Consider the following 24,996-nt stretch of genomic DNA (forward strand, 5'->3'; position numbering starts at 1 on the left):
ACTTTCATTCATGCTTAAATTTGACACTTTACGAATGGGCCTTAACAACGATGCTAATACCTTATCCATTACAAAGATAGCTTCCCCACTTATCACTCCTGATTAGACATTCATTTACTCATAAATAGCTGTTCCCTCCCTCCCTCCAACTTCTGTACTAAATCTGATTTGTCAGTTTAATAAAGTGTTCACTTTTTTCATTGTGATATACTTTGGTATATATGGTCATACCAGTTCTCTTCCAGAAGATGATGGGTCTGGCCCACGAAAGCTCATCACCTATTATACCATCTTGTTAGTCTTTAAAGTGCTACACAGTTTTTCCTTTTGTTTTAGCAAGATCAGAGTAACATGGCTACCTCTCTATTACTGTAGGACCGACTGTAAAACTTCTTTGAGCCAGCAGAGAGAGTCAGAGTGAGGCTAAGAGTTCTGGTCTCTTGGTTCATCATCACTAGGGCTTTTCTACACAGAAAAGTTTAAAGTGCAGCCACAGAAACCTTAAAACTGAAAGCGTGGCCATGGTACGAGCCCTGGGAGAAACCTCTCCCAGTGCCCTGTGGAAATCATCACCACGAGGGGAGATGCTAAGAGTACTAGGCACTTATCTCCCAGTGCTGTAGTCTGGTTCACACCGATGCTTTATAGCACTGTAAATTGCTGTGCTGAGGGGAAGGGGTGGTTTTTTACATCCCTGACACAGAAAGTTGCAGTGCTGTAAAGTACCAGTATAGACTTAGACGAAATCTCTATGCAGAATCAACATACATCTTAAAAACAAATAGTGCTTTTGGCCTAGAAAGCAGAGTTAATATAAAACTATATCATTCTACTGGCAATAATTCACTCCATACCTCCATGAAGTTTACAAGGAACCTAGCATGTAAACATAGAGACAGCCAATGTCAATTCTTTTGAAGAAATGTTTATTTAACAATTGAATACATGCTAAAAGAAATAATTTACAGCAGCAGTTTCATTACATTTTTCTCTCCAGTTTTCTATTTCCCATCTGAATTGCAGTGATAAATACGGAAGTAGAATTATTTACTACCCAGTGAGGAATGTGCTTACAAAATGGCACATAACTTTGGCACCGAAATAGCAAATAAACCACCCTATAAACTGTGTGACAAAACCTTGCATTTTAGTCTCGTGTTGAACACACTGAAATGGAGTACCTCTAGATAGCAGTACTTTATACTGTACCTCCTTACCCTAGTCAAAAATATTTACATCCCTTTTGGCTAATGTGTAGGTAGCAAAAAACTGAACTATTAAACACATACCATTGATATTCACTAAATAATACATAAAAAAGGATCCGTAAATGCGCATTCACATGCATTTTAATTTTTTTTACATAGTGACTTCATTTGGGCCATCAAAAGTTAACTCTGTTCTGCAAAGATGCAGTTTCTTAGCTTGATACTGTAGTTTAGCATAACCATACAGTCATTATGAGCTATTGACCAATTCCCGTCTTCATCAGTCCATGCAAACCCCAAGGGTAGTGTAGTAGAAAGATATCAACGTTTTTTCTTGCAAATTTATATCTTTAAATAAAATTTCTATAATGTTTCCTGGTTATAAACAAAATCATTTATTTCTCTTTACCTTAAATATAACCTTCTACTTGGTTCATCTAAAACTTGGAACTAGAGGCTTAGAGGTTTTTGATGGTGAGTTAAAGTGACGGTTTCCTTTTATTTGTAACATTGTGACATATTAAGAAAAAATACAAACAGGATGTGTGAACTATACCAAAATTCTACGTCACCCTTCCATGCACAAATTTATCACAGTCTATGGTCTTTGAAATCAGTTCATTTCAAACAATATCAGATGCTGTTGTAACTCAGACAGATTCTTGTCTGAGTGCACTCTGGTTAAAATCAACCTGAAAATCAACTGTTTCCTCTTTCAGTCTGATCCTTTCAGCCTTTGCTTATGTGAGTAGATGCACAGACCTCAGCGGGAGGTGTAAACTATACACCCATCTGCAGAGGCTGCTTCTTTCCTTTAAATATTTATCATATGGCAAAATCTCCTGGCTGCTATAATTTTGCTCTTACAGAATGAATAAAGTTTTACAGAGAATTTCTTTTTCTGTGAAGGAATGCCAGTTTTCAAAAGTAATCTCTAATTAATCTGCTTTTCAATGGGTCTCTATAAAAGGGAAGATAGCCAAGGGGAAATTAATAGAGGATGGTCACTATTAAATCTACAAAGCAGGAAATTAGATAATTGAGGGCCCAATAAAATCAGAGTATTTCCTCTGGGTTCAATGGGCTTTGGAAGTCCTCTTTGTTAAAGGGGGAAACTTTTAACATTATTTTAATGGATTTGGGATACAAAGTAGCTTTAATAGACTGAACAATGATCCATAAGTACAACAAAGTACTTCTTCAGCTGATAGGCAGCAATGAATTTCAAACACTTGAGCTGAGAAATTAATGCTCATGTAGGGTGCTGATACAAGAGAGTTTGTTAACACTTGCTTAAAGATGTGCTTACATTCATCATACATAGATGCTGGAACTAGTAGTGGGGGCTGGTGGCACTGCAGCACCCCCTGGCTTGAAGCGGTTTCTATTATATAAAAAGTTTGCAGTTTGGTTCAATCACACACAGTTCCCCAGTATACAAATTCTCCCAGCACCCATCATTATACTGAGCAAAGCATTTGCATATATTGCTTAACTTTAAGCAGCTTAAGTCCCAGAGAAGTCAAGTTAAGCATATTCTTCAGTGCTATGCTGAAAACAGAAGGACTTAAGTGCATGCTTTCAGGTTAATTGTTTCAGTTTTTAGCTGAATCAGGGACTTACAACCTGATCTTGCATCAGTAATCTCCAGTAATCTCCTCCTCACGGATGTTCATAAAAGCCATGTGTTTGCCAAGAGGAGTTTACAGACCATAGTGACATGAGATATGGGAGATAGGATTTTTGCCACTGAATTAAATGATAGCAAGATTGGATGCTTTAGTGTAGTGGTTCCCAAACTTTTTGGACTCCAGAGCCCTTTACATGCGTAAAAATTTATGCGGCGCCCCAGCGGTCCACTGATTGTATGTGTTGTACCTGTCGATGTTTTCAGTTTGTCAACCTCGCAGAGCTCCTGGAGATGTCTCACGGAGCCCTGGGGCTCTGCACAGCACAGTTTGAGAAACACTGATCAAGCGCATTTAAATTCTGTGAGCCATATTAACAAATATCTGAAACTGATACAAGTTCCACACAGAGTCCTGGTAGAACTGGGCCCTTAACTAAAAACTCATTGCTATAGAAACTATACTTCAGTAATTAGGAAGAAGAGTTGTGTTTTTTTTTAATTGAGTAGTAAAGGGATTTGGATCATATGGTGAGAGAGACTGTGTGACAGCAGGTTGTGTTGCACTGTATGTGTGAATGTAGATAATTATTGTGAATCCCGAATGCAACAAGTTGCAGTGAATAATAGTAAAAGAGGCCATTAGCCTCCGAACAAGAAACATCCTTTTAGCAAACCACCTGGGCTCCAGTAATCTCCTCCTCACGGATGTTCATAAAAGCCATGCATTTGCCAAGAGGAGTTTACAGACCATAGTGACATGAGATATGGGAGACAGGACAACTGGGAATGGATTTCAACAAAACTGGGACCAAAGACATACCTATACTGGGGTGGACCAAAACTATCATCCATAGATTTTTAAAACAAAGGTTCTTATAATACAATTCCACTGTACTTGTCTTTTCCTGAAGCCCCATTGCACAGACTATCCATTAAATTCAAAGGACATTATATATACTGTTCCAAATTCTCCATTGTTGCAACCGCATATATTTCAATATGCCAATTTACAAGAGCATAGGTGTAACTGACCCCTATTGCTGATGCCATATAAGGGCCTATTTGTCATTTAATTGGCTCTGTGATGATTCTCTGCATTTGGCTCATCATAGCGCACAGCAAGAATGGAGAACAGAGAACCAATTTTGGACAATACCCTACCACTGAGTTGTGAATGAAGCTCCTTCTGAACTGAATAGGGGCTTTGCTCATGGATTAATGATTGTGTATTATTTATGGAATTTAGATTACTTTCTTTTCATTGGTTCAATCTATTCATACCAAGATATTATACACACTGAATTTTCTCATAAACAGTGTTGATGGTGGAGGGGTGAAGAGTCAAAAAAATTCCATGCTACATACAGACTTTCATGTTAAAATAGCATAGAAGTTATTTGTACTACAGAATGTCAGAGTACAGGCAATGGGCTTAGCTGTAGTGTTACTGCCCTGAAAGAATATTCAAACAAGAGAATAAAGCAGCTCATAATTATAATTTGTTTTTTTCCTTTGCCAATAATTAGGAAGTACAATATTTCCAAAAGAAAAAAAAAACTATTCTATTTTAGAAAAGAACTAATGTTTACTGCATATTTGTCATGGTACATTTAAATTATAGTTTTAATAAAATACACCTTTACATCAAAGATGAAAGAAGTCAGTAGTAGGCCAGTGTACTCCACTATTTTTTTGTTTTTCCACCTCTGCATGCTGGCTGGTTCATGGTGTTCAGATTTCCACAGACCATCCCGTTCTGTATTGTTTTTACCTTTCCAAAACACACAAGCAAGTGCCCCTTTATATCATACAAAAATCCTTCCATCCATACAAACGTTGGGATGTTGATCAGCTTAGCTAGTCCAGGCAGGCTTTTCTAGTTAAGTTCAGGAAAGGTAGCACAACTGATGACAGGTGAATTTTGCTTTCCTTTCCTTTTAAATGGCAGCATGAAACATGACACTTTTCTATCTTGGGCAAAGGAGAAAGCAAAAACTTTCTGATGAACTCTTTGCAGAACTCGTTGAGCAATAAGGAAGTTCTAGGGTGAGTTTTCATCCTTGCAACTCGGTCTGGGAACTGGTAGGGGAAGGTCTGTCAGGAAAGTTAGAAATGGACTTTATTTAAACCTGGTGGAAATCGTTTGAACTTCCCACCCTTGTAAACATCCACATAATGCCATGAAAAAGTTCATGTATATTGCATTTTTTTCCAGTTATCTGTCTATACAAGTTTTTACTTGGATGAGGCTCCTAGAGGTAATGCAGCTCAGACACTCCGCGGTGCCCTCTCAAATTCGTGGGTCCTCCTGTTCCTACCTTTCTTATTTTCTTGTAGGTGCTTCCACTTATTCGTGTTCACCTGGGCATTGGCGGGTTTTTGCCGACGTTGTTTGCGGTCCCTTTTCCAAACCTGTTCACAGAACTCATCCATTGTATTGAGGTTGGGGTGATTGATTAACTGCATGAAGTCTCTATACCAGACTTTCTGACTAGGGGTCATACTGTTGGAAATTTCTTTGGGCTTGGAACCATCACCATCATCTTCTTTATGAAGCAGCTCTTCCAGGTGTTCAGTATCAATTACCTCCAGAGTCACTTTGAGCAGAGTTTGCATGAAGCCATGCTCCACAGCATGACAAAAATAAATGCCGGAGTTTTTTCGCTGAAGGGTCCGTAGCAGAAGCCCCTGCTCTGTCCTGATGAAATGATCATCCACTTTTATCTGTTTTGGAGAAAAGGAAACAGTTCAACAATTATCTCTTATAAATGTTCAATAGTATTCCCTAACCATGGGAATACTTTGGCACGTTACAGGCTAACTTGGCATAAATAAGTGAGTGTTAGGACGCTGTCATATCTTGAAAGTTTCTGTTGCCTTCAAGAGGGTTTCCAGAGTGGAATCAAAGAGACAAAACTCATCTCCTGATCTGTTACAAAGCTCAAGAGGGTTCAGAGCCAAGATATCAGTTCAGTCCGATCTTTGCCTACAAATGTCTGCATTGAGCATTGCAGAGGGAGGGCTCTGAAAGGGTGCTCTGGTCAATTTAAAGCAAGCTATGTAGAAGGAGAGCTGGTAAAGGTTTCCTGTTGAGAAGCTCTTTGAGGATTCATGTAATGGGGACAGTCTGGTGTAATGGAAGAGATGAAATATCTCGTATGGTTGGGTCAGAGAGTATGCACGGTTTTTCTGGAAAAATGGCTGTTTTTCTGGAAACATTACACTTACATCCACACTGCAATTGCATTCTTTTGACAGCAAGTCAAAAGAATGAGGAGCTTTTTCCAACAGCGGTAAACCTCTTTCTACTCTTTCTACTAGGAGAAGCCTTTTTCTGAAAGAGCTCTTTCGGAAAATGATGTGTGTGGATGGGGAAGAGGAGGGTTTTTTTTGAAAGAAGAGGCCTCCAGGAAAAAGCACAGGTACCCTGGTGGCCACTCCATCCATAGTAATCACAACTTAAATGCGAGATAGCGTCCAGACAACATGGACGCTATCTTTCGAAAAAGCAGATCACTTTTTCGATGCACTTTTGCTGTGGGGACGCTCTCTTCCGGAAAAGCATCTTCTGAAAGAAGCCTGCAGACTAGACAAGAGCGACAGAGAAAGAGGCAAGGCTCCATTTGAAAAAACAAAGATTGTTCTTGTTTAGGTGAAGGGCTGGAGTTTACGTGGATTTTTGAAAGACAGTTGAACTGAAACAATTTCAGTTAATATCTTCAAGAACCCATGGAGAACAGGTGAGATTTAAGAGGATGGGACCTACTACTGGTCAATATTTCTTTTAACGATGGGGATAGAGGAGTGGAGAGTATGATTATGTATTTTGCAAATGACACCAACTTGGGAGAGGATGCAAGCAATTTGGAGGACAGAATTTGAATTCAAAACAACTTTGAAAAGTTGGGCAATTGATCTGAAATCAGCCAGATAGAATGCTATAATGACAAGTGCAATGTTCTGCACTTAGCAAGAAAAAAAAATCCATGGACTGGTACCAGGCCACAAACTGCTGGCTGCTGGGCCACGGCACACTGCTAGACCACGCCCCCATGGCTTGATGATTGGCTCGGCAGGGTTCCCTGTTGGTTGCATGGCAGCGTGGCCGTGGAGCTGCTAATTGAGCCCAGCCCGCAGAGAACTTGCAGGCTGGGAAGGGGCACTCCCTCAGCAGTAGAAGCTCCCTGCTGTGAGTCCAGGCAAGAGTGTGCTGGTAGGGAAGGGGACTTAAGGAGGAAGGAGGGAGAGAGTAAGGATGTGGCCGGGATGGGAGGGGGCCAGGGCACCCCTTCCCTCGCTGCATCAGCAGACCCACGTTTTGTTGAGCATCTTTAAAAAAAAGACTTGGTGGCTGGCAGCCCTCCGTTCCCTGCTTCCTTCCTCTTCTCTCTCTCCAGTGGCAGTCTCATGTTTTGTTGGGCTGCTTTAATAAATTACTTTGGGTAGCTAGTGATGTGTTACAGCAAATACTGTTGGGGAGGAATAATAATAATAAATCCATTACAATGCCATGTATTGTGTGTGTACAGCTGCAATGGAAAATAACACGTGACTGCTTAAAACCAATCACCGAAATGAATATGCAACTATGCAAATACATTAATTACCATAATGAATATGAAAATGTTTCTATGCTGCTCCACCAAAAGTTTTTGAATGTGTTTGCTGGTCTCCGGTATAAAAAACATTGGGAACCACTGCCTTAAGGGCTATTATAAAGTGGCTGGTGTTCAATTGCTCTCAATGTCCTCTGAAGGTACTACAAGAAGTAATCAGCTTAAATTGCAGCAGGGGAGATTCCGGTTAGATATCTTCCCCCAAAACAAAACAAAACAAAACAAAACAAAACAAAACAAAACAAAACAAAACACCTCTTTCTAACTATAAGGATAGCTAAGTACTGGTATAAGCTTTTAGTGGAAATTGTGGAGTCCCTATCACCAGAGATCTTTTAAGAGCCAGTCAGCCACTTGTCAGGGTTGGTCTCAGTATACTTGATCCTGCCTCTGTGAAGGCAGCTGGCCTGGATGATCGCTTAAGATTCCTTCCAGTGCTATATTTTGATGCTTCTATATTGCATGTTATGATGGTGTATGATTGAAATATGACCATTTATATAATTAATATTGCTACGGTTAGACAACTGCAACAAATCTTCCACAAGGTATGCCATGTAAAGTATAAATGGAAAAGTTACAATCTATCACATATAATCATCCTGTTCAAATCCATGAAGCATCACTGTATCTGAAGTTATGAATATTTACTATATCCCTCTATTTCAAATATCCTGCAAGGAGGTTTACAGGATCTGTGGAAAAAGGCTTTCTTTCTCGACAGATCCTGCTCTAGACTGCTGCTTTTTGCTCACAAAGTGCTGAGTCAGCAAAATGTGGCGGCCATTTTTATGCAAATTAGGCATGGGATATTTAAATCCCTGCCTCATTTGCAATGTCGACCTGCCTAATCTGCATCCCTCTGCTAACAGAGGGATGCAGTCTAGACATACCCTTAGATATTAGATAATAGAGGACTGGCAATTGCATGATTATTGGCCTGGCTATATGACTGATCTATATTGTGATGACATTGGTTTTCAGAAATCACTCATCAATCATACAAACCAGTGTCTGGGTGGTAACTTCTTGTTAACCAGCACAGTGAGAAAGAAGATTACCTCTGTTACTGGCTTCATCTATCTTATGATAGAATAATCATGAGTTTGGGGATGAGTCTGCCTTATTTCTAAGCAGTTTGTCCTGAATCTGGTATTCTTAGCTGTGACACACTGGGGAACATGTATTTGAATTCATTCTACCATACCTCTTCTTTTCGGTCCTCATTTTGCTTCTGGAATTGCCAGTAAACTAGAGCACGTTGAGATTTTGGACTGCACTCCAAGAAAGTGCTGCTGTTCTCTACTCCGTAGATAATCTTTTCTTCAAGGCTCTGCCCACTTGGGTTATCTGTAAGGCAAGAAAAGAAGGAATAAAAGCCAATGCTAATGAAAATTATCAGAAAAGAAAATCCTAGTTGTCATATTTATTTACTCTTTTGGTAAATAGTTTCATTGCTCCATCCTGGAAAGATATTCCAGACTAGTTTTATTGGCATACGCCACAACAATTAACCTGATTCTCCACAGCTAAGCACCTTTTCAAAATATATTTAGACTCATGTCTAGAATGAGAAAGTTTGTGTTTTCTATGGTGTATAAGGGTGCCAACATTTTGTGCCCACTTTGCCTGGTGTAAATGACTAAGAAAGTTCCCCAAACAGTGGAAAATCAGACGGAATTAGTACTGGCAGCAAAACTTACAACAAATCGCACTCCCACTCTAAAAATCAGGTCTCCTTATGGTGTCTCAAATGTGCACCCTAAAATGGAGACACCTAAAACAATAGTATTGACCAAAGTTCCTATCTTCTCAAATATTACTGTGCTTTTTTTTAAGAACCAAATGTAAAAACCTAAACTTCTGAAGTTAAGAAATTTCACTGTGAATAGTTTGCGCAACCCTGTTAGCTTTCAAGAAATCAACATCTAGGGCACAACAAACACTTTTTATGGTCAAACTTATGCCATGAGAACTTTTGGGGGGTAGCTTCACAATGTCTGTAATGATGCCTCCTGGGCTTCATGAACACAATTCTTTGGAGCAAAGTAATAAAACATGAGACTTTTAAAAAGTACTAATAATGTGTTTAGATTATATAGCATTGCAGTTTGTTGAAGCTGTTAATGACCAGGAATAATGTTTTTGAGGAAACAATCTTCAGTTAATCATTTCCTCTTGTGATATAATTTATGGAAATGTAATGAAACTAATAAAACAGACATTATGGGAGGAGGGAAAAGAAAGAGAAAAGTTAAATAAATTACTTCCTTTAGTAACAAGAATGCTGGAAATATCACATTGCTATAGGAGTTATATAGCATTTGATTGTCCTCCAATACCACAGAGGCAGTAAAGCATCATATTTCAATGCTCCACCTTAGCTCTTTAAATTATTATGGATTTACGTGATACAATAATAATGGAGACTATATAGGGAGAAAGGGATTGTTAAGCTATTTAACACTGTTGCTCTCAGGGGGTTTCCTGTCTTTTTTGCCATTATTTGTGGTGGTTTCCATATTACCCTTTTGATCTTTAGTATAGGAAATCTTTAAAGAATCTGATATTTTTAAATCAGGGAAAAATGTATAATTAAAAACCTCTGCAGAGTAATCTTATGTCAAGGGTTGTTTGATTCCACAATATCTTTATACTGTATTGGCTTTTTTATTCGGCAAACACAGTCTTGTTTCTGAACTGCTGAGACAGAGAGAAGAACAAAAACCATGGTAGTGGCATATGTTGACAAAATAATCATATGTTTTTCCTTAATTGACATTCAGCCTTCAAAGTCCAAGAGGGATTGGAGAGAAATTGGTACCTACAAACATACAGAAAATGTATTGCTTTACTTTTTCTCTGCTGGATTGTGAGCCTTCAGATCAAGCAAATAGGATAATATGGAAATAAACTGAGTGAGGCAAATTTTTGGATTCATCAGCAATCTGTAGCATTATGTAAATGTGTTATGGGTGGGAGTGCGGGGATATCATCAGGGGAGACATGATGTGAGAAAGCAAAGAAAGGGGAAGAGCAGGAGAAGCAAAAGTTTTGAAGGCAGCCCAAAACTTCATTGTAGAGGACTGGGTAGAACCTTGGAGAAGTAGGGAAGTGACATACATGTCAAGAAAGCAGAGAAATTGGAAGTGGGTGAAGCAACCATGTTTGTATAAGTGGAAAAGATGTGATGAAATTTAGCAGAAAAAAGCTTAGGCTGAATACTATGTGAAAAGACTAAGGGTGAGATCTGTTCTAGATTGCAGCAAACCTTCAGTGATGGAAGCTCAATCACTAAAGTTCATTTAAATTAGGACATAGCCCAAGAAAATATATTAAAGACAGTAAACTTGCATTCGTGTGTTGCTGATCAAACAGGACTTTGAACTCTAATTTCTGCTGAAGGCAGAAGGGGTTGTCAGAGTTAAATAGTATTGGGATAATCTGAATAAGAAGGTGGTGAAATGATGGAGTAGTCAAGAGAGCAGGAAACAGGCCTAGAAGTGATGGAAAGATTGGAGAAAAGCGGGGAAAGAAAATTAAAGGAAGAAACATTCAGAGGAGTAGTTAAGAGAATCAGGAGGCTGTGTAAGTCATGAAGCTGGCTGTGATATTCAAACCCAAATTCTGCCAGAATGACAAAATTCCCAGTTAATCGAATGACAGGATCAAATGACCATCTTGATTAATACATTACTCCTGATACAACAGAAGTGCTTAGAATGGGAAACTACGTTACACAAATGATGTGTGTCTGCATAAGCCCAAATTCCATGAGGTGCTCTAAGTGCCTGTTGATGGAACTAGTATGAAGACAACATGGAGCTTTTCTACATTTAATGGTAATTTTAAAAAAAAGAGATTAATGAATCCACTACAGTTGCTACTGGGGGACTTGTCCTTTAGCGGAAGCAGTAGAATTCATGGGTTTATGACTGCGATTCCTGGATTCTAAACTTAATATTTGATCAAATGTGAATGGTTGCCTTAAGCATTAAAGACGTCTTCTAATGAAATTTGTGGGTGTTTTGCACTTTTCAATATCTGGTTCCCTGTGCTCATGTTCTACTGTGGTACTGAAGTTAATTTCTTTACACATCCAGGTAATAGGTTTGGTACATAACCTCTCGGTATCCCACTCAGCTGGTATATTCAGCTGGTTCAGTCAGAGGATATTCAGCTGGTTTAGTCAAAGGCTTTTTGGTGAAATTTGCTCTGTACTGTCTTTGAAAAGGGGGTTACTACATGTAAGAAATCATCCTTTACTTAGGGTATATGTCTACACCACAGAGTTTTTTTGGAAAAATGTCTGTTTTTCCGGAAAAAAGTTCACTTATGTCCACACTGTAATCACATTTGTTAAAAAATATCAAAAGAACTGAGAGGTTTTTCTGACATTGGCAAATCTCTTTCTGCGAGGAAGAAGCCTTTTTCCAAAAGAGCTCTTTTGGAAAAAGGCGTGTGTGAACAGGGAAGAGGGATTTCTTTCAAAAGAAGAGGAAAGAGAAAAAAGCACAGGTGCCCTGTTGGCCACTCCATCCACAGTAATCACAGCTTACATGTGAGATAGTGTCCTTTCAGTGTGGGCGCTATCTTTAAAAAAAGCAGATCGCTTTTTCAATGCACTTTTGCTGTGTAGATACTCTCTTTTGGAAGAAATTTTTTCAGAAGATCTCTTCGGGAAAAGCTTCTTCCGAAAGAAGCCTGCAGTCGAGACATAGCCTCGCATATGAAAAATATTATCTCTTCATGCAGTTCTCTGGCACAAGGAGAGAGAATCAATCAGTAGTGAATGCACAGGAATGCTAAGAAGTGTGAGTGGATGGAAGGACCACCAGAGCATATAATTATAATGCAGAAGAACTTCGTTCTGCATCTAATACCCAACAGAGTGCCAGGGTCAACACCAAAAATAATATAGAACAGGGGTAGCCCATAGGTGGACTGCAGGCCATGTCTGGACAAACAGATGCTTTTGAACAGACCCCAAAATAATCAATCAATCAATCAATCATCATCATCATCTCCTCCTTCTCTTCCTTTTCCTCAACTGGAACTTGACTACGACCTGCCCAAGAAATTTGGATCCTGACCAAAAATAACTGACTACACCTTGCTTAAAGGGATTTTCCATAGAACCAAGTAGCTCAATTGTACAATATGTGATGCATATTTCTAGCTGCAAAACTGCGTGCATCTAATAACATTACCTAGTTTTAAATTACAGCAATTTTTTTAATGTGACAACTGGAGAAGAGAGAATTAAGGTGGGAAAAATTTCAATTTAGATCAAGCAACTGAAGCTATCTAGTATGTGCATTATTCTGAACCGATTGTCTTTTAGCAATAAAGCCTTATGGAACTAAAGCCAGAGGGCAATGTCAAAACATTTTAACTATTTTTCTGTATGTTTATGTTGTTTCCAATAATTTCCAACTTTATATTCTCACTGAATTTTACTTCACCCAGGATATATTGCCTTCACTGGTCTCCTGCTGAGGTATTTGAAAAAGTGTAGAAGGTACGCTTATAAAATCTGTGGAGGCTACCAAGCTGGGAGTTGTTGCAAGGAAAGCCTGGACCAGTCTGGAATTGAGTGTTGATAAATATTTTCAACTCCCCTGCCAAGGTGGCTTTCATAGCATGCTCTGTGGAGAAGTAGGGTGAAGAATGCTCTGGGAAGCACTCTATGAAAATTTAAGTTTTGGTTGCAAGTGCCTTGGATGTTAGGCTAAAAATTCTAAATTATTTGGATGAACAGTCTGAAGTAAGCAGGATGAAATTCAATATGGACAAATGGAAAGTGCTTCACCTAGGAAGACGAATCAATTGCACACATACAAAATGGGAAATGACTGCCTAGAAGAAAGCTAAATATTCATCAATAATGTAACACTTGGAAAAAAAGCAAATATCATTCTTGGATGTATTATCAGGAGTGTTTTACATCATGTGTTTTGCTTAATTCTTCCACTCTACTCTGCACTGTTACAGCCTCAACTGGAGTAGTGTTGCAGGACTAGAGAGTGCCAGCAGCAAAGATTGCCAGCAGCTCATATGGGAGCAGACTGTCGGAACTGGTGAGGCAGTGGAGCACGCAAAGCACCAGAACCCATAGCCGATGGGGCAGGGAAGTCAGTGGGGGAGCCAGATCTCATGGGGCTGTGGAGCTCACAGCCAGCAGGGCCACCAGAAGCTCGAGTGAAGCATTAAAACTGCCATGAGGCTGCTGGGAGCTCTGATGGGACTCTTGCAAGCTTGGTGGAACTGGTAGGAGCTCTGGCAAGGCTGCTTCAAGGCTGGAATGGCCACCAGGAACTCCAATGGGGCTGCTGCAGCTTGTAGGCCAGGAGACTGGGGAGAGGAGCCCTGGTAGTTGTGAAGAGGAGCCCAGCAGAGAGGCTGGGCCACCCAGCCCAAACCTCCCCTGGTCCTGAAAACTCCCTCGTCCAGGACCAGTCAGGTCCCAAGGGTGCCAGACCATGAAGGTCCAACATGTATTTCTATAGTTTATCTTTTTAATTTGTATTAAAAGTAATATAAAGTGAGCACTGTGCATACTGTATTCTGTGTTGTAATGGAAAACATCCACAATTATTTAAACAAATGGTATTCTATTATTGTTTAACATGCAATTAAAACTGCAATTAACCATGATTTTTTCAATCTTAAAATTAATTGTGATTATTTTTTAATAATTTGACAGCCCTAAAAATAAGCAATGTTACTGTAGTGTAATCTGCCATGTGAGCATGGATTAGTTGCTGTTTTGATAAGTAGTTGAAGAGACATGGATGGGATCCAGGTATTGCCAAGTTCAGGTAGCTGCACTTCATTTATCTCTCAAGTCTATTAATTGGTTTAACCAACACTAGTATCACTTATGTCACCGAACCAACAGTGTCAATTTTCCCCAGCAGAGGGAACTGTCATCAAAGTGTTCTTTTTCATGTAGAGCAAAAAGTAAAGTCCTCATTGTTTGAATAAGGATGCTGTGAAGTGTGGGGCAGAAAATGGGGCACCTGGAGGAAGACGTTACAAAAACAAAGATCTGATGAACTAACTATTTGAAAATACATTCAGCTAGGCAGGGTTACCACTTAAGATCTCAAACAAGATATAGATTTGCAGGGTGAAATCTAAAAACATTACTGAATGTTTCTCAAAATATCCAGGAGCTTCAGGGGATAGCTGAATTAGTCTGTTACAGAAAAAAACAACAATTGGTCTGGTAGCATTTTATAGACTAACAAAACATGGAGATGGTATCATGAGCTTTTGAGGACACAGCCTACTTCTTCAGATGACTGGAGTTATGAGTAGGGGATATGAAAACTCGAAATAAATAGGAGAGGGGAAGGAGAGGGAGGAGAAAAAGAAAAAAAGAAAAAAGGAAGGGGGGTGTGAGACAGAGCATCATTAAGTATCTGGAGAATGGGTACTTAAGGCCAAGTAGATCAAAGTAAATAGCCAGATGCTAAGACAGGAAGGATACCACTCACAGAGCTGTTAGCACCTTCAGTGGTTATGAAGTAGGTAGTGTCCTAGCCAGCCCATATCACGATTGAGTCCATTAGCATGTGAATTGAATTTCACATGGAGATGAGCCATAAAATTGACTTGCTAGGTGAGTTTGGGGCTTTTCTGCACCTCTCCCCTTCCACTATATTCTAATATCCCTGGTGGTGGGGCTGGGGCCTTTGCTCTTAGGACGGAGCCAGTCCAGCCCTGTCCTACACAGTTACAAACTGAAGGTGGCAGATTCAAGATGCGCAGTGGGGACTACACAGGCTATACAATGAAAAAGTTCTAGAAGTGGCAACACATTTCTCCAAGCCACTAGGGTTCTTTCCCCAGCTCCAACACTCATGGCATTCTCCACCCCCAACCCTGAGCCAGAGCTCCTCTGCATCTCATCCCCAATGGCAGCATGCAGAGAGCCCTGGAGAGGCAGCATCACCTCCCGGTCTGGCAGGGATGAATCTACACTGTTATTTCGAGATAACTAGCATTATTTTGAAATAACAATGCGAGCATCTACACAGCCATTCTGTTATTTGAAATAATTTCAAAATATCAGATGGCTTATTCCAAAATCTGTAAATCTCATTCTATGAGGAATAACACCTATTTCAAAATAGCTATTTCAAAATAAGGTGTGTGTAGATGCTCCACTGCTGCTATTTCAAAATAGTCCCTCATCAGGCTATTCTAAGTTATTCCTCCCCAGTGTCCCCTGGGGCTCTAAATAGAGATGGCACATCCACATGAGGGAAGCCTGCCTCTGACTAATTTTGAGGCTTCCCTGCAGTATAGATGTGCTATTTCGAAATAAGCTATTTTGGAATAACTATTCCGGAATAGCTTATTTCAAAATAAGCATGCAGTGTAGACGTACCCAGCAGTATCATCCTGAGTTCTTTCCCTATTGCCATTGTCCATGGGCGGGGAGAGGAGATCTCACTGCACTACCTCTGAGACTACAGAAGCAGCAGCTCTATCAGAGGAGGGACACATTTTTACCAAATGCATTAGACCAGAGTGCTCTGCCCGTCTTTGTCATCTTGTGGTGTCCCTACAATCAGCAACAAAAGGAGGGATAAAACAAGTGTAGAAATCTTAGCCTATTTAAAATTAGCCCAGTCTGACTATATTACAGGGAACAACCCTGGTCCCAGGAATGTACTAGATCAGTGTTTCTCAAACGGTGCTCCGTGGAGCCCCAGGGCTCCACGAGACATCTCTAGGGGCTCTGCGAGGTTGACAAACTGGAAACATCGATAGCTACAACACATACAATCAATGGACCGCTGGGGCTCCGCATAAATTTTTACACGTGTAAAGGGCTCCGGAGCCCAAAAAGTTTGAGAACCGCTGTATTAGATTTTGCAACCATTTGTTTCACTACAATTCTGAGTCAGTATGTTAGATCCTCAGTTATAGCACTGTCAAGTGGTCACCCCTGGATATAGAAACCTGCATGTTGATAATGATGGTGATGATGATGGGGATGGCCACTATGATCATTTCCCATATGATATGTGAAGCTTCTTCCTATGTTACATCAGCTGCATCAGAAACATCAAAAAAGTTTCAATGTGTTATTAGCTTGCAAAGAAGAGTGTACTGAATCCTGGATCTGATTATTACAGGCAATCAAAATTAGGTTAACCATCAAAAGCAAGTTAAATTTTCAGGAATAGTGAACATCGTTTCACTCCTGTTTCATAATTTTGCTTCCCAGGGCAATAATGCACAGTTTGAACATTATGTGCCTGCTGGTTGTTCTTAAACAAAATATCTATAACTTACCATGATGCTGCAAGTCAGAACAGTGAGTGAGTGGATCTCCATTTCGGATATCTTGTCGTCTAGTACGCCTAAAAAAAAAATCACATTGGAAAATGTTATTCACTCTCTCAAGATGAAAATACATATTTGTGTTACATAATCCAAAAAATAAGGGCAGAATTATTTACACTTTAATGAGCATGCAACATTACATTGAACATAGTATGTAAGGGAACTCATAGTTTATTGTATTCTATAACATATAACATATAAACATTTGAGATAAACTCTCAAATTAAGGATCCAGTCTTGATAAATGCATGTGAATGTATAACAACCCACCCTAAAAACACTGGTTATGAGTAAATTCATTGGTCTGTTGAAATATAGCTCAATAAGAGTCCATCATGTACAAAGTGCTGCCTGTTACACATATATTGAAAATACAAGTAATTTAAAATGGCACCATCTTGTCTACAAACTGAAATTATGTTAAATAGTCTACATTTATCCTTAGATTCTTTTAGATCAGGGCTACTTAACACGTGGCCCATGGGCCTCATGCAGCCCGTGGTGCAGTTTGGATTTACATGGGGCTCAACAATGTGGCCCGTGGGTGGGAGCCAAAACAAAGAAGTAGTAAATATAATAGTCTTCTGTTGATATGCATTTTAGTAGTTAAATTCCTGGACTGTCATTGGCATTCCAGAGCTGTCATAGGGGTGGAAATCAGGTAAACATTGCATTTTATTAACATCAGCAGCACTGACTTAAATGGGGCCTGCGTGTTGTGTAGTCTTGCCTTAATCTTTGTATTCATGCCCATCAGTGTGAAAGAAGCTATTTGCATATATTTGCATACACATTTGCATGTATATGCAACCACACTTAATTTGCGGCCCTTGGCATGTGCTGTGAATATCATTGTGGCCCCGAGGGCTTCCAAAGTTGAGTTGCCCTGTTCTAGATTATAAGCAAGTGTCTTGGTTGGCAAACTGCAATATTTAAGGACATAACGTATTTATAAATGGATAGAATAATATGTAACTCAAATTTTGTCTGGTTTAACCAAAATCTTGGATCTAAATGCATTTGCAAGTTTTTGCAAGTGGCTTTCACCTTTAGTATAGAAGGAATTAAAATTCTATGTCCTTGAAAAATAGTGTATACAAGGTCCAGATTTACATATTTGCAGCTTGAGGCCCCCTCTAGTTCTTATCACAGTCTCATTTAATGTAACTTTATATTCTACCTCCAATTTGCTCTCCATCTGTTCTCTTTGATAAAGTGTTGATCTGTTTGAAAAATGTTATATTTAAAGAAAAACAATACAGTTCTCTTTTATTTGCATTTGTTGTGCTTGCTTTGTCTGTGTCTTTTCTACCTAAACAGCTGTGGTACAAAACTCAATTCAGCCCATGGAAAGGAGTTTCATTTAAAAAAGAAGAAAAGAACAGGACAAACAAAGATGTGTTTTGAGAACAAGCACTTTACTTGGAGAATAGGAGAAAAACAGAAGGGTTGCAAAGTCAGGAGAGAGCAAAGAGGATTAGGTGGCTGAACAATGTTGAGATGTCAGATTAGGACATCCAGTGACACATGTGAAAAAGTGAAGTATCCTTGTAAGAGCCACACTTGATCTCACCCTCTAGTCACAATGGTCCAAATGAAGCAAACATAATGGTTTCTGCAATGCAGAGATCTGTACTTACTGCTCCTATCTTTAGAGTGAAAATCAGCTAAAGCACACTCATTAACAACCCCAAAGCAGAGGATTCTCTGTTGGAGATTAACAGCAGTGGAATTTGATTCTGGATCTGGGTGGGAATTTTTTGACACACACAGTGAAAAAATGCTGATTTGTTGAAATCAAAATTGTTTGTGAGCAGAGAGTTATTTCCACAAAATTCCCTTTTCTGAAATAAAAACCACCTAAATTTCATTTTCAAAAGCAATTTAAGCAGAGAGGAGCATAAATTTCAATGACATCTATGCATTATTGAACTTTTAATCCAATACTTATATATTTAACCCAGAACTTCTTCATCCACAGATTTCATGGTGCATCTCCTTAGTTCTCCCTGGTAGGCTAGATGAAATTTCATAATGCCATGAGGCTATTGCATATTGTGCATGTCTGAACAAACTTTGGGTGAAGGGAGAAATGTGCCGGAAAATGGCTGTCACATCCCATACAAATGTTCATATTTCAGAAAAGGAATTTTTTTTGGAAATCACTCTTCTCACAAACAATTTTGATTTCAAACAGATCAGCACTGTTTCTTGTAGAAGTTGTCTATACTACATCAGAAGGTCGAAATAAGAGTTGACACATTTTACATTGCATTTCCACTCCATCCCTACAGTGGGAGGCCAATTGGAGCAAACGGTCACATCAACTTCCATTACTCCTCATGAGGAAAAGGAATACTGGTGCCAACAGCAGCACCCACTAAGTTCAATGTAGTGTGTTCACATTTGGCCCATTAAATCAAACCCTGGAAGATTGATCGCAGCAGCATTGATCTTCCGTGTAGTGTAGATGTGCCCATAAAGAGTGTAAAAAAATTCTCCCACACATCCAGAATCAAGTCCTACAACTGATACCCCCAAGTCTTATTTTCTAAGGGTACGTCTACACTTGCTCCCTAGTTCGAGCTACGGATGCAAATGTAGCGAACCGAAATTGCTAATGAAGCGGGGATTTAAATATCCCACGCTTCATTAGCATAATCTTGCCTGTTTGTTATTCTGCTCAACAGCTGATTCAAACCAGGAAGTGTGCTCCTGGACATGTTGGTTCGATTTAAACCCCTTGGTTCAAACTAACATTACTCCTCATTTTTTGGTCTGCTACATTTGCATCCCTAGCTCGAACTAGGGAGAAAACGTAGACATACCCTCAGTGATTTAGGGATTAAGGAGTCTAAGTTTTAATTTATTTCTGAAAATGCTACTTACGCAGTTTTGAGCACTTCACCTTGGGTGTAAAATCCCACTGAAATGCACTGTAAACAGATGGTCAGTGGGACTTAGACACGTCTGATAATGTTACTCATTATTATGTTTTCCAAAGTAATAACCCAAAAAGGTCATGAAAACATTTTAATTGAGGGTACATGACTGTGCTTAGGAGCACATTCTGAAGATATACATAATCTCTCTCACACACTCATTCCAGTGCTGGATATTTTCCCTGTATTTTTTTCCATGGAAAGCTAGTTGCAATATGGGTGACTCAGAACTACACCCAGGTCCAAATGAGCTGCAAATGCAATTTTGACATCCCCTTCATAAATTCCACAGGGCAACTTTTTATAGAATTCTAGTATAGGAATTAGGCCTCATAAAAATCACATTAATATTAATGGATTTTGAATCAAGTTTTCAGTTAGCAAATATCACACATTTCAGCATTAGGAAACAGGAGCTCCAAAACATCTGCACAAGATTCAGTCAAACGGTCACACTGTAGACTTTCATAACAGTCACTTAGGCTCCCTAAAGATACACTGAATGGGAAATATATATGAGACAGAAAGATAAATAAAACAGCTATAAGCAAACCATGCACCAAGACACAACATTCCCAAAACTTGTGGAGTCTGGAATTAAAGGAATGTCTTGACCATTGCATTTGAATTCTTCCCAGTAATGGTCATTCTGCAGCAGGTGTATTTAGTTTCTCTTCTTTACCTCCTTATGGAGAATTATTTTGCTTCAAATTATCTCAATAGACTGATGCAAAAATGAGAATGCATGTTCCATAAGCAGTGTTTTTTAAGTGTTTGCCTGGGATACTTTGAGGTACAAAGGTTGACATTTCAGTTCTCACCAGCTGAAGTATCTATTCTATAGTGGAAATTCTCCCCACTGTTCGTTACATTATCCCTACTCCAGCAGCCAACCAATCCTTCCCCGAAATTAAATACATTTTGGGACATGACATTTCTAGCTGTAGTTATTGTAAACTTTAGCTACAAGATGAAGTTTGGCTCATCTGTACGTAAATGCTTATGTCTCCTTTGGTTTAAGACACATATGGGACATTTCCTTTTACATTATCAACATCTGAGCTTTTTTTTTTTCTTCAATAATTTACCTAATATTCTGAAAGTTAGGTGATAATATGCTGATCATGGGCCAAATTCTGATCCTTTTTGCAACCTTTTTTATCAATTAATTTCTTCAGCTTTACACCCTAGTAACTCACAGAAGATAATAAACCTTTGCCTTAAGTTAATTCTCAATAGGAATAGATCTAAAGTTTTGTTGGAGGATAAAAACTTGAAACCAACCAACTACTCCACAGTACAGAGAAACAATTTGGACATTGTTTTTCACTTATGGGTCTTCATGTTTCTTCACGGTGCACATCATGTAATCATTTACATCAGAGCAAAGAAAGTGTAAAATGGAATCAGATCAGAATAGCCAGTCTTTGCACAAGTTTTAGAATAATGGAAAATCAGGTGCTAGCTGTCCATTTTCATTGATCCCCAAATGCTTTATCGTTCAGTTGGCATCACAACAACTTTTGAAAGTGTAGGACAATGATGTTACAGTTGTTAAGTACCTGTATTCTTCAGTGTGCAATGATTGCAGGACCAAGTCCCCCATGTATTTTTTCTCCCATTTTAGGGAGAACATACTTTTTATTGTTGACATTTCTCCTGACAGTATGTTTCTATTTCAAAGATGGCACTTTTCTGGCAGTTTTTTTTAATCACAAACTTTCCAAGACATTCCAAGAAGTGGCAATGTTCACTTACCAAAACTTGATATTACTTGTAACTTTCACAAATATATTGCCTTTGAAATAGAAAGGGCCCCAGTTAACCATCCTATGAAAAATCTCTAAAGCCCCGGATTACATGTGAGATCAGCAAGTAAGCAGACATCTGCAACTGTCCCTACCTCTTAGCAGTGGGGAAGTAACGCGAGCACGAAGAGCCATCCCAAGCACAGTAAGGGTCTCTAGCAAGGCAGCATTCAGCACATGCTTTTCCATACACATCGCAGCGGTGCAAAGGAAGCTGTGAAACTCCAATAGCCGAGCCAATGTAGAGTTGTTGCTGTGAAATAGGTGCAAGGTTGCAAATAGTCAGGTTTCACTGGAAAGACATGCAACATACGTCACAAAATATATGTAGTGAGTGCTGCTTCTGATCTCATTTACATTGGTATTACACCATTGTTCTCCTAGGCTGTGTCTACACTGGGCCACTTATTCCGGAAAAGCAGCTGCTTTTCTGGAATAAGCTGAGAGCTGTCTACACTGCCCCCTTGAATTTCCGGAAAAGCAGTGACGATTTACTGTAAGAAATCAGCTGCTTTTCCGGAAAAACTATGCTGCTCCCGCTTGGGCAAAAGTCCTTTTTCCAGAAAACTGTTCCGGAAAAGGGCCAGTGTAGACAGCACAGTAGTCTTTTCTGGAAAAAAGCCCCGATCGCGAAAATGACGATCAGGACTTTTTTCCGGAAAAGCGGTCTACATTGGCCACAGATGCTTTTCCGGAAAAAGGGCTTTTCCGGAAAAGCAGCCTGCCAGTGTAGATGCTCTTTTTCCGGAAATACTTATAACAGAAAACTGTTCCGTTTTAAGCATTTCCGGAAATTCATGCCAGTGTAGACACAGCCCTACTGATTTCAGTGATATTACTTCTAATTTACACTCAGGTAAGCAAGAGGGCAATCAGCCCCAACATTTAAAAAAATACAAGAAAGAACATTATTTCTGCTTTCTATTGGATAAATTCTGGTGCTGATTCCTATGTGAAACCTCAGTTCAGTTAATGGAATTGCCGTGGGTGAATTGAGATAGACTATGACTCTACATTCCTATCTTTCAATAACATAAAAATGGTCATATTGAGTCATACCAATGGTTCATCTAGCCCAGTATTCTGCTTTTGCCAGTGGCTGGTACCAGACGTTTCAGTGGCGTGAACAGTGACCCATCCCTTTTCTTCCAGTCCCAGCTTCTGTTTAGGGATACCCAGAGCATGGGATTGCATCTCTGACCATCTTGGCTAATATTCATTGATGGATCTATCCTTTATGAACTTTTCTAATTATTTTTTATCCCACTTTTACTTCTGTCCATCACCTAACAATTAGTTGCACAGGTTGACTGTGTGAAGAAGTAGTTCCTTATGGCAGCGTTTCTCAAACTGTGGGTCCTGACTCCCTGGGGGGTCGCGAGCAACTTAGAGGGGGGTCGCGAGCAACTGAGAGGCTGGTTGCAGCAATGGAGAGGGGGGGGTCACGGTATCACAAGTTTGAGAACCCCTGCCGTATGGGGTTGTAATCCTGCAGCCTATTCATTTCATCGGGTGACCCAAGGTTCTTGTATTATGTGATGAGGTGAATAACACTTCCCACATCACTTTCTGCACACCATCCATGACTTCATAAACCTCACATCCCCACTTAGCTTTCTTTTTTGTAAGATCAACAGCCCCAGTGTTTTAAAAATGTTCTCATATGGAAGCAATTCCATCCCCCTAATCATGTTTATTGCCTTTCTCTGTACCTTTCTCAATTCTAATGTCTCTTTTGTTTCTGAGATGGGCAACAGGAACTGCATGTAGTATTTGATGTATGGGTATGCCATAGATTTAAATAGTTGCATTATACTTTCTATCTTATTATCTATTCCTTTCATAATGGTTCCTAACATGGTTAGCTTTTCTGACTGCTGTTGCACATTAAACAGATGTTTTCAGTGAACTATGCAGAATGACTCCAAGATCTTCCTTGAGTGGTAACAGCTAAATGAGCCCACATCATTATGTATGTATAGTTAGGATTATGTTTTCCAGTGTGCATTACTTTACACTTATCAACATTTTTCATTTCTGATTTTGTTTCCCAGTCAACGAGTTTTATGAGATCTTTTTGCAGGCAGCTTTGGACTTACCTATCTTTAATTTAATATAATCTGCAAACTTTGCTACCTTTTTTTGAATATGTTGAAGAGCACAGCTCCAATACAGATGCCTGGAGGAGTCTGCTATTTATCACTTTCCACTGAGAAACCTGACCATTTATTCCTATCCTTTGTTTCCTATATTCTAACCAGTTACTGATCCATGAAATGACCTTTCCTCTTATCTCATGATGGCTTATTTTGCTGAAGAGCCTTAGTGAGGGACCTTACCAAAGGCTTTCTGAAAGTCCAAGTATAGTGTACCCAATGGATCACCTTTGTCCACATGCTTGTTGACACCTTCAAAGATTTCCAATAGATTGACAAGGCATGCTTTCACTTTAAAAAAGCTGTGTTGACTCTTCTCTAACACAGTATTCAACTATGTGTCTGATCATTCTGTTCTTTAACAAAGTTTCAACCAGTTTGCCTGGAATTGAAGTTAACTTTGCTGACCTATAACAGCCAAGATTAGCTCTAGACTAGAGCCTTTTTTTTTAAAGGTATTATATTAGCTATCTTCCAGTCATTTGGTACAGGGCCTGTTTTAAATGATAGGGTAAACAGTACAGAAACTCAGCAATTTCATATTTGAGTTCCTTTAGAACTCTTGGGCAAATACCATGTGGTCCTAGTCACTTATTGCTGTTCAATTTTTTCAATGTATTCCCAAACCAGGTCTACTGACATCTTATTCTGGGACAGTTCCTCAGATTTGTCCCCTAAAAATAATGGCGCAAGTATGGGAATCTCCCACACATCCTCTGCAATGACGACTGATTGAAAACTCAAGGAAGACAAGGCAGTTGCAAAGCAGCTAAATTTTTTTTACTTAGTGCCTTGATTGCCAAGTGGCCCCATCAGTTGTTTGGCAAACTTCCTGCTTCTGAAGTACTTAAAAATATTGCTATGAGGTTTGGTATCTTTTGGTACTAGCTTTTCCGAATATTTTTTGGCCTGCTTAATTATACTTTTACACTTGACTTGCCAGAGTTTATGTTCCTTTCTATTTTCCTCAACAGTCATACACTTCCAATTTTAAAAGATGCCTTTTTGCCTCTGTCACAGAGTCACAGGGTCTAGTCTCTGCCTGGCATGAGTCTCGTGGGAGTGACTCCGTTAATATGCTAAGCCCTTATGGACACACACAGAATCCCACAGGTGCAGGCTTATGGCCTTCAACCAAGAGTGGACCATCAGCACTGGTGTTCCCTTGTCTCCATGGGAACTCTGTAGGAGGCTTGTACTGTGATCCTTCGGGGTGTAATGCTCTCAGTGAGGATTTACAGCGATACAAGCGACGTTTTTCTCCAAACACAAT

The 24,996-nt window shown here is 39.4% G+C and overlaps 1 protein-coding gene across 5 annotated transcripts in view; it reads right to left on the reverse strand.

The window, feature by feature from the left end:
- Positions 1-905: 905 nt before the first annotated feature.
- SEMA3A (semaphorin 3A) overlaps positions 906-24,996 on the reverse strand; it is a 435,303-nt gene continuing 411,212 nt past the window's right edge. For all 5 annotated transcript variants that reach the window (XM_006117134.5, XM_006117137.5, XM_089778433.1 and 2 more), the window contains 4 exons: positions 21,663-21,820; positions 16,767-16,834; positions 8,662-8,804; positions 906-5,562 (listed from right to left, as the gene is read on the reverse strand). In XM_006117134.5, coding sequence (XP_006117196.2) covers positions 5,107-5,562; positions 8,662-8,804; positions 16,767-16,834; positions 21,663-21,820 — 825 coding nt within the window. In that variant the 3' untranslated portion in view covers positions 906-5,106. The remainder of the gene's footprint in view (positions 5,563-8,661; positions 8,805-16,766; positions 16,835-21,662; positions 21,821-24,996) is intronic.

Source organism: Pelodiscus sinensis, chromosome 1, assembly GCF_052426305.1.
Source record: "Pelodiscus sinensis isolate ZL-2025 chromosome 1, ASM5242630v1, whole genome shotgun sequence".
Lineage (NCBI taxonomy): Eukaryota > Metazoa > Chordata > Testudines > Trionychidae > Pelodiscus > Pelodiscus sinensis.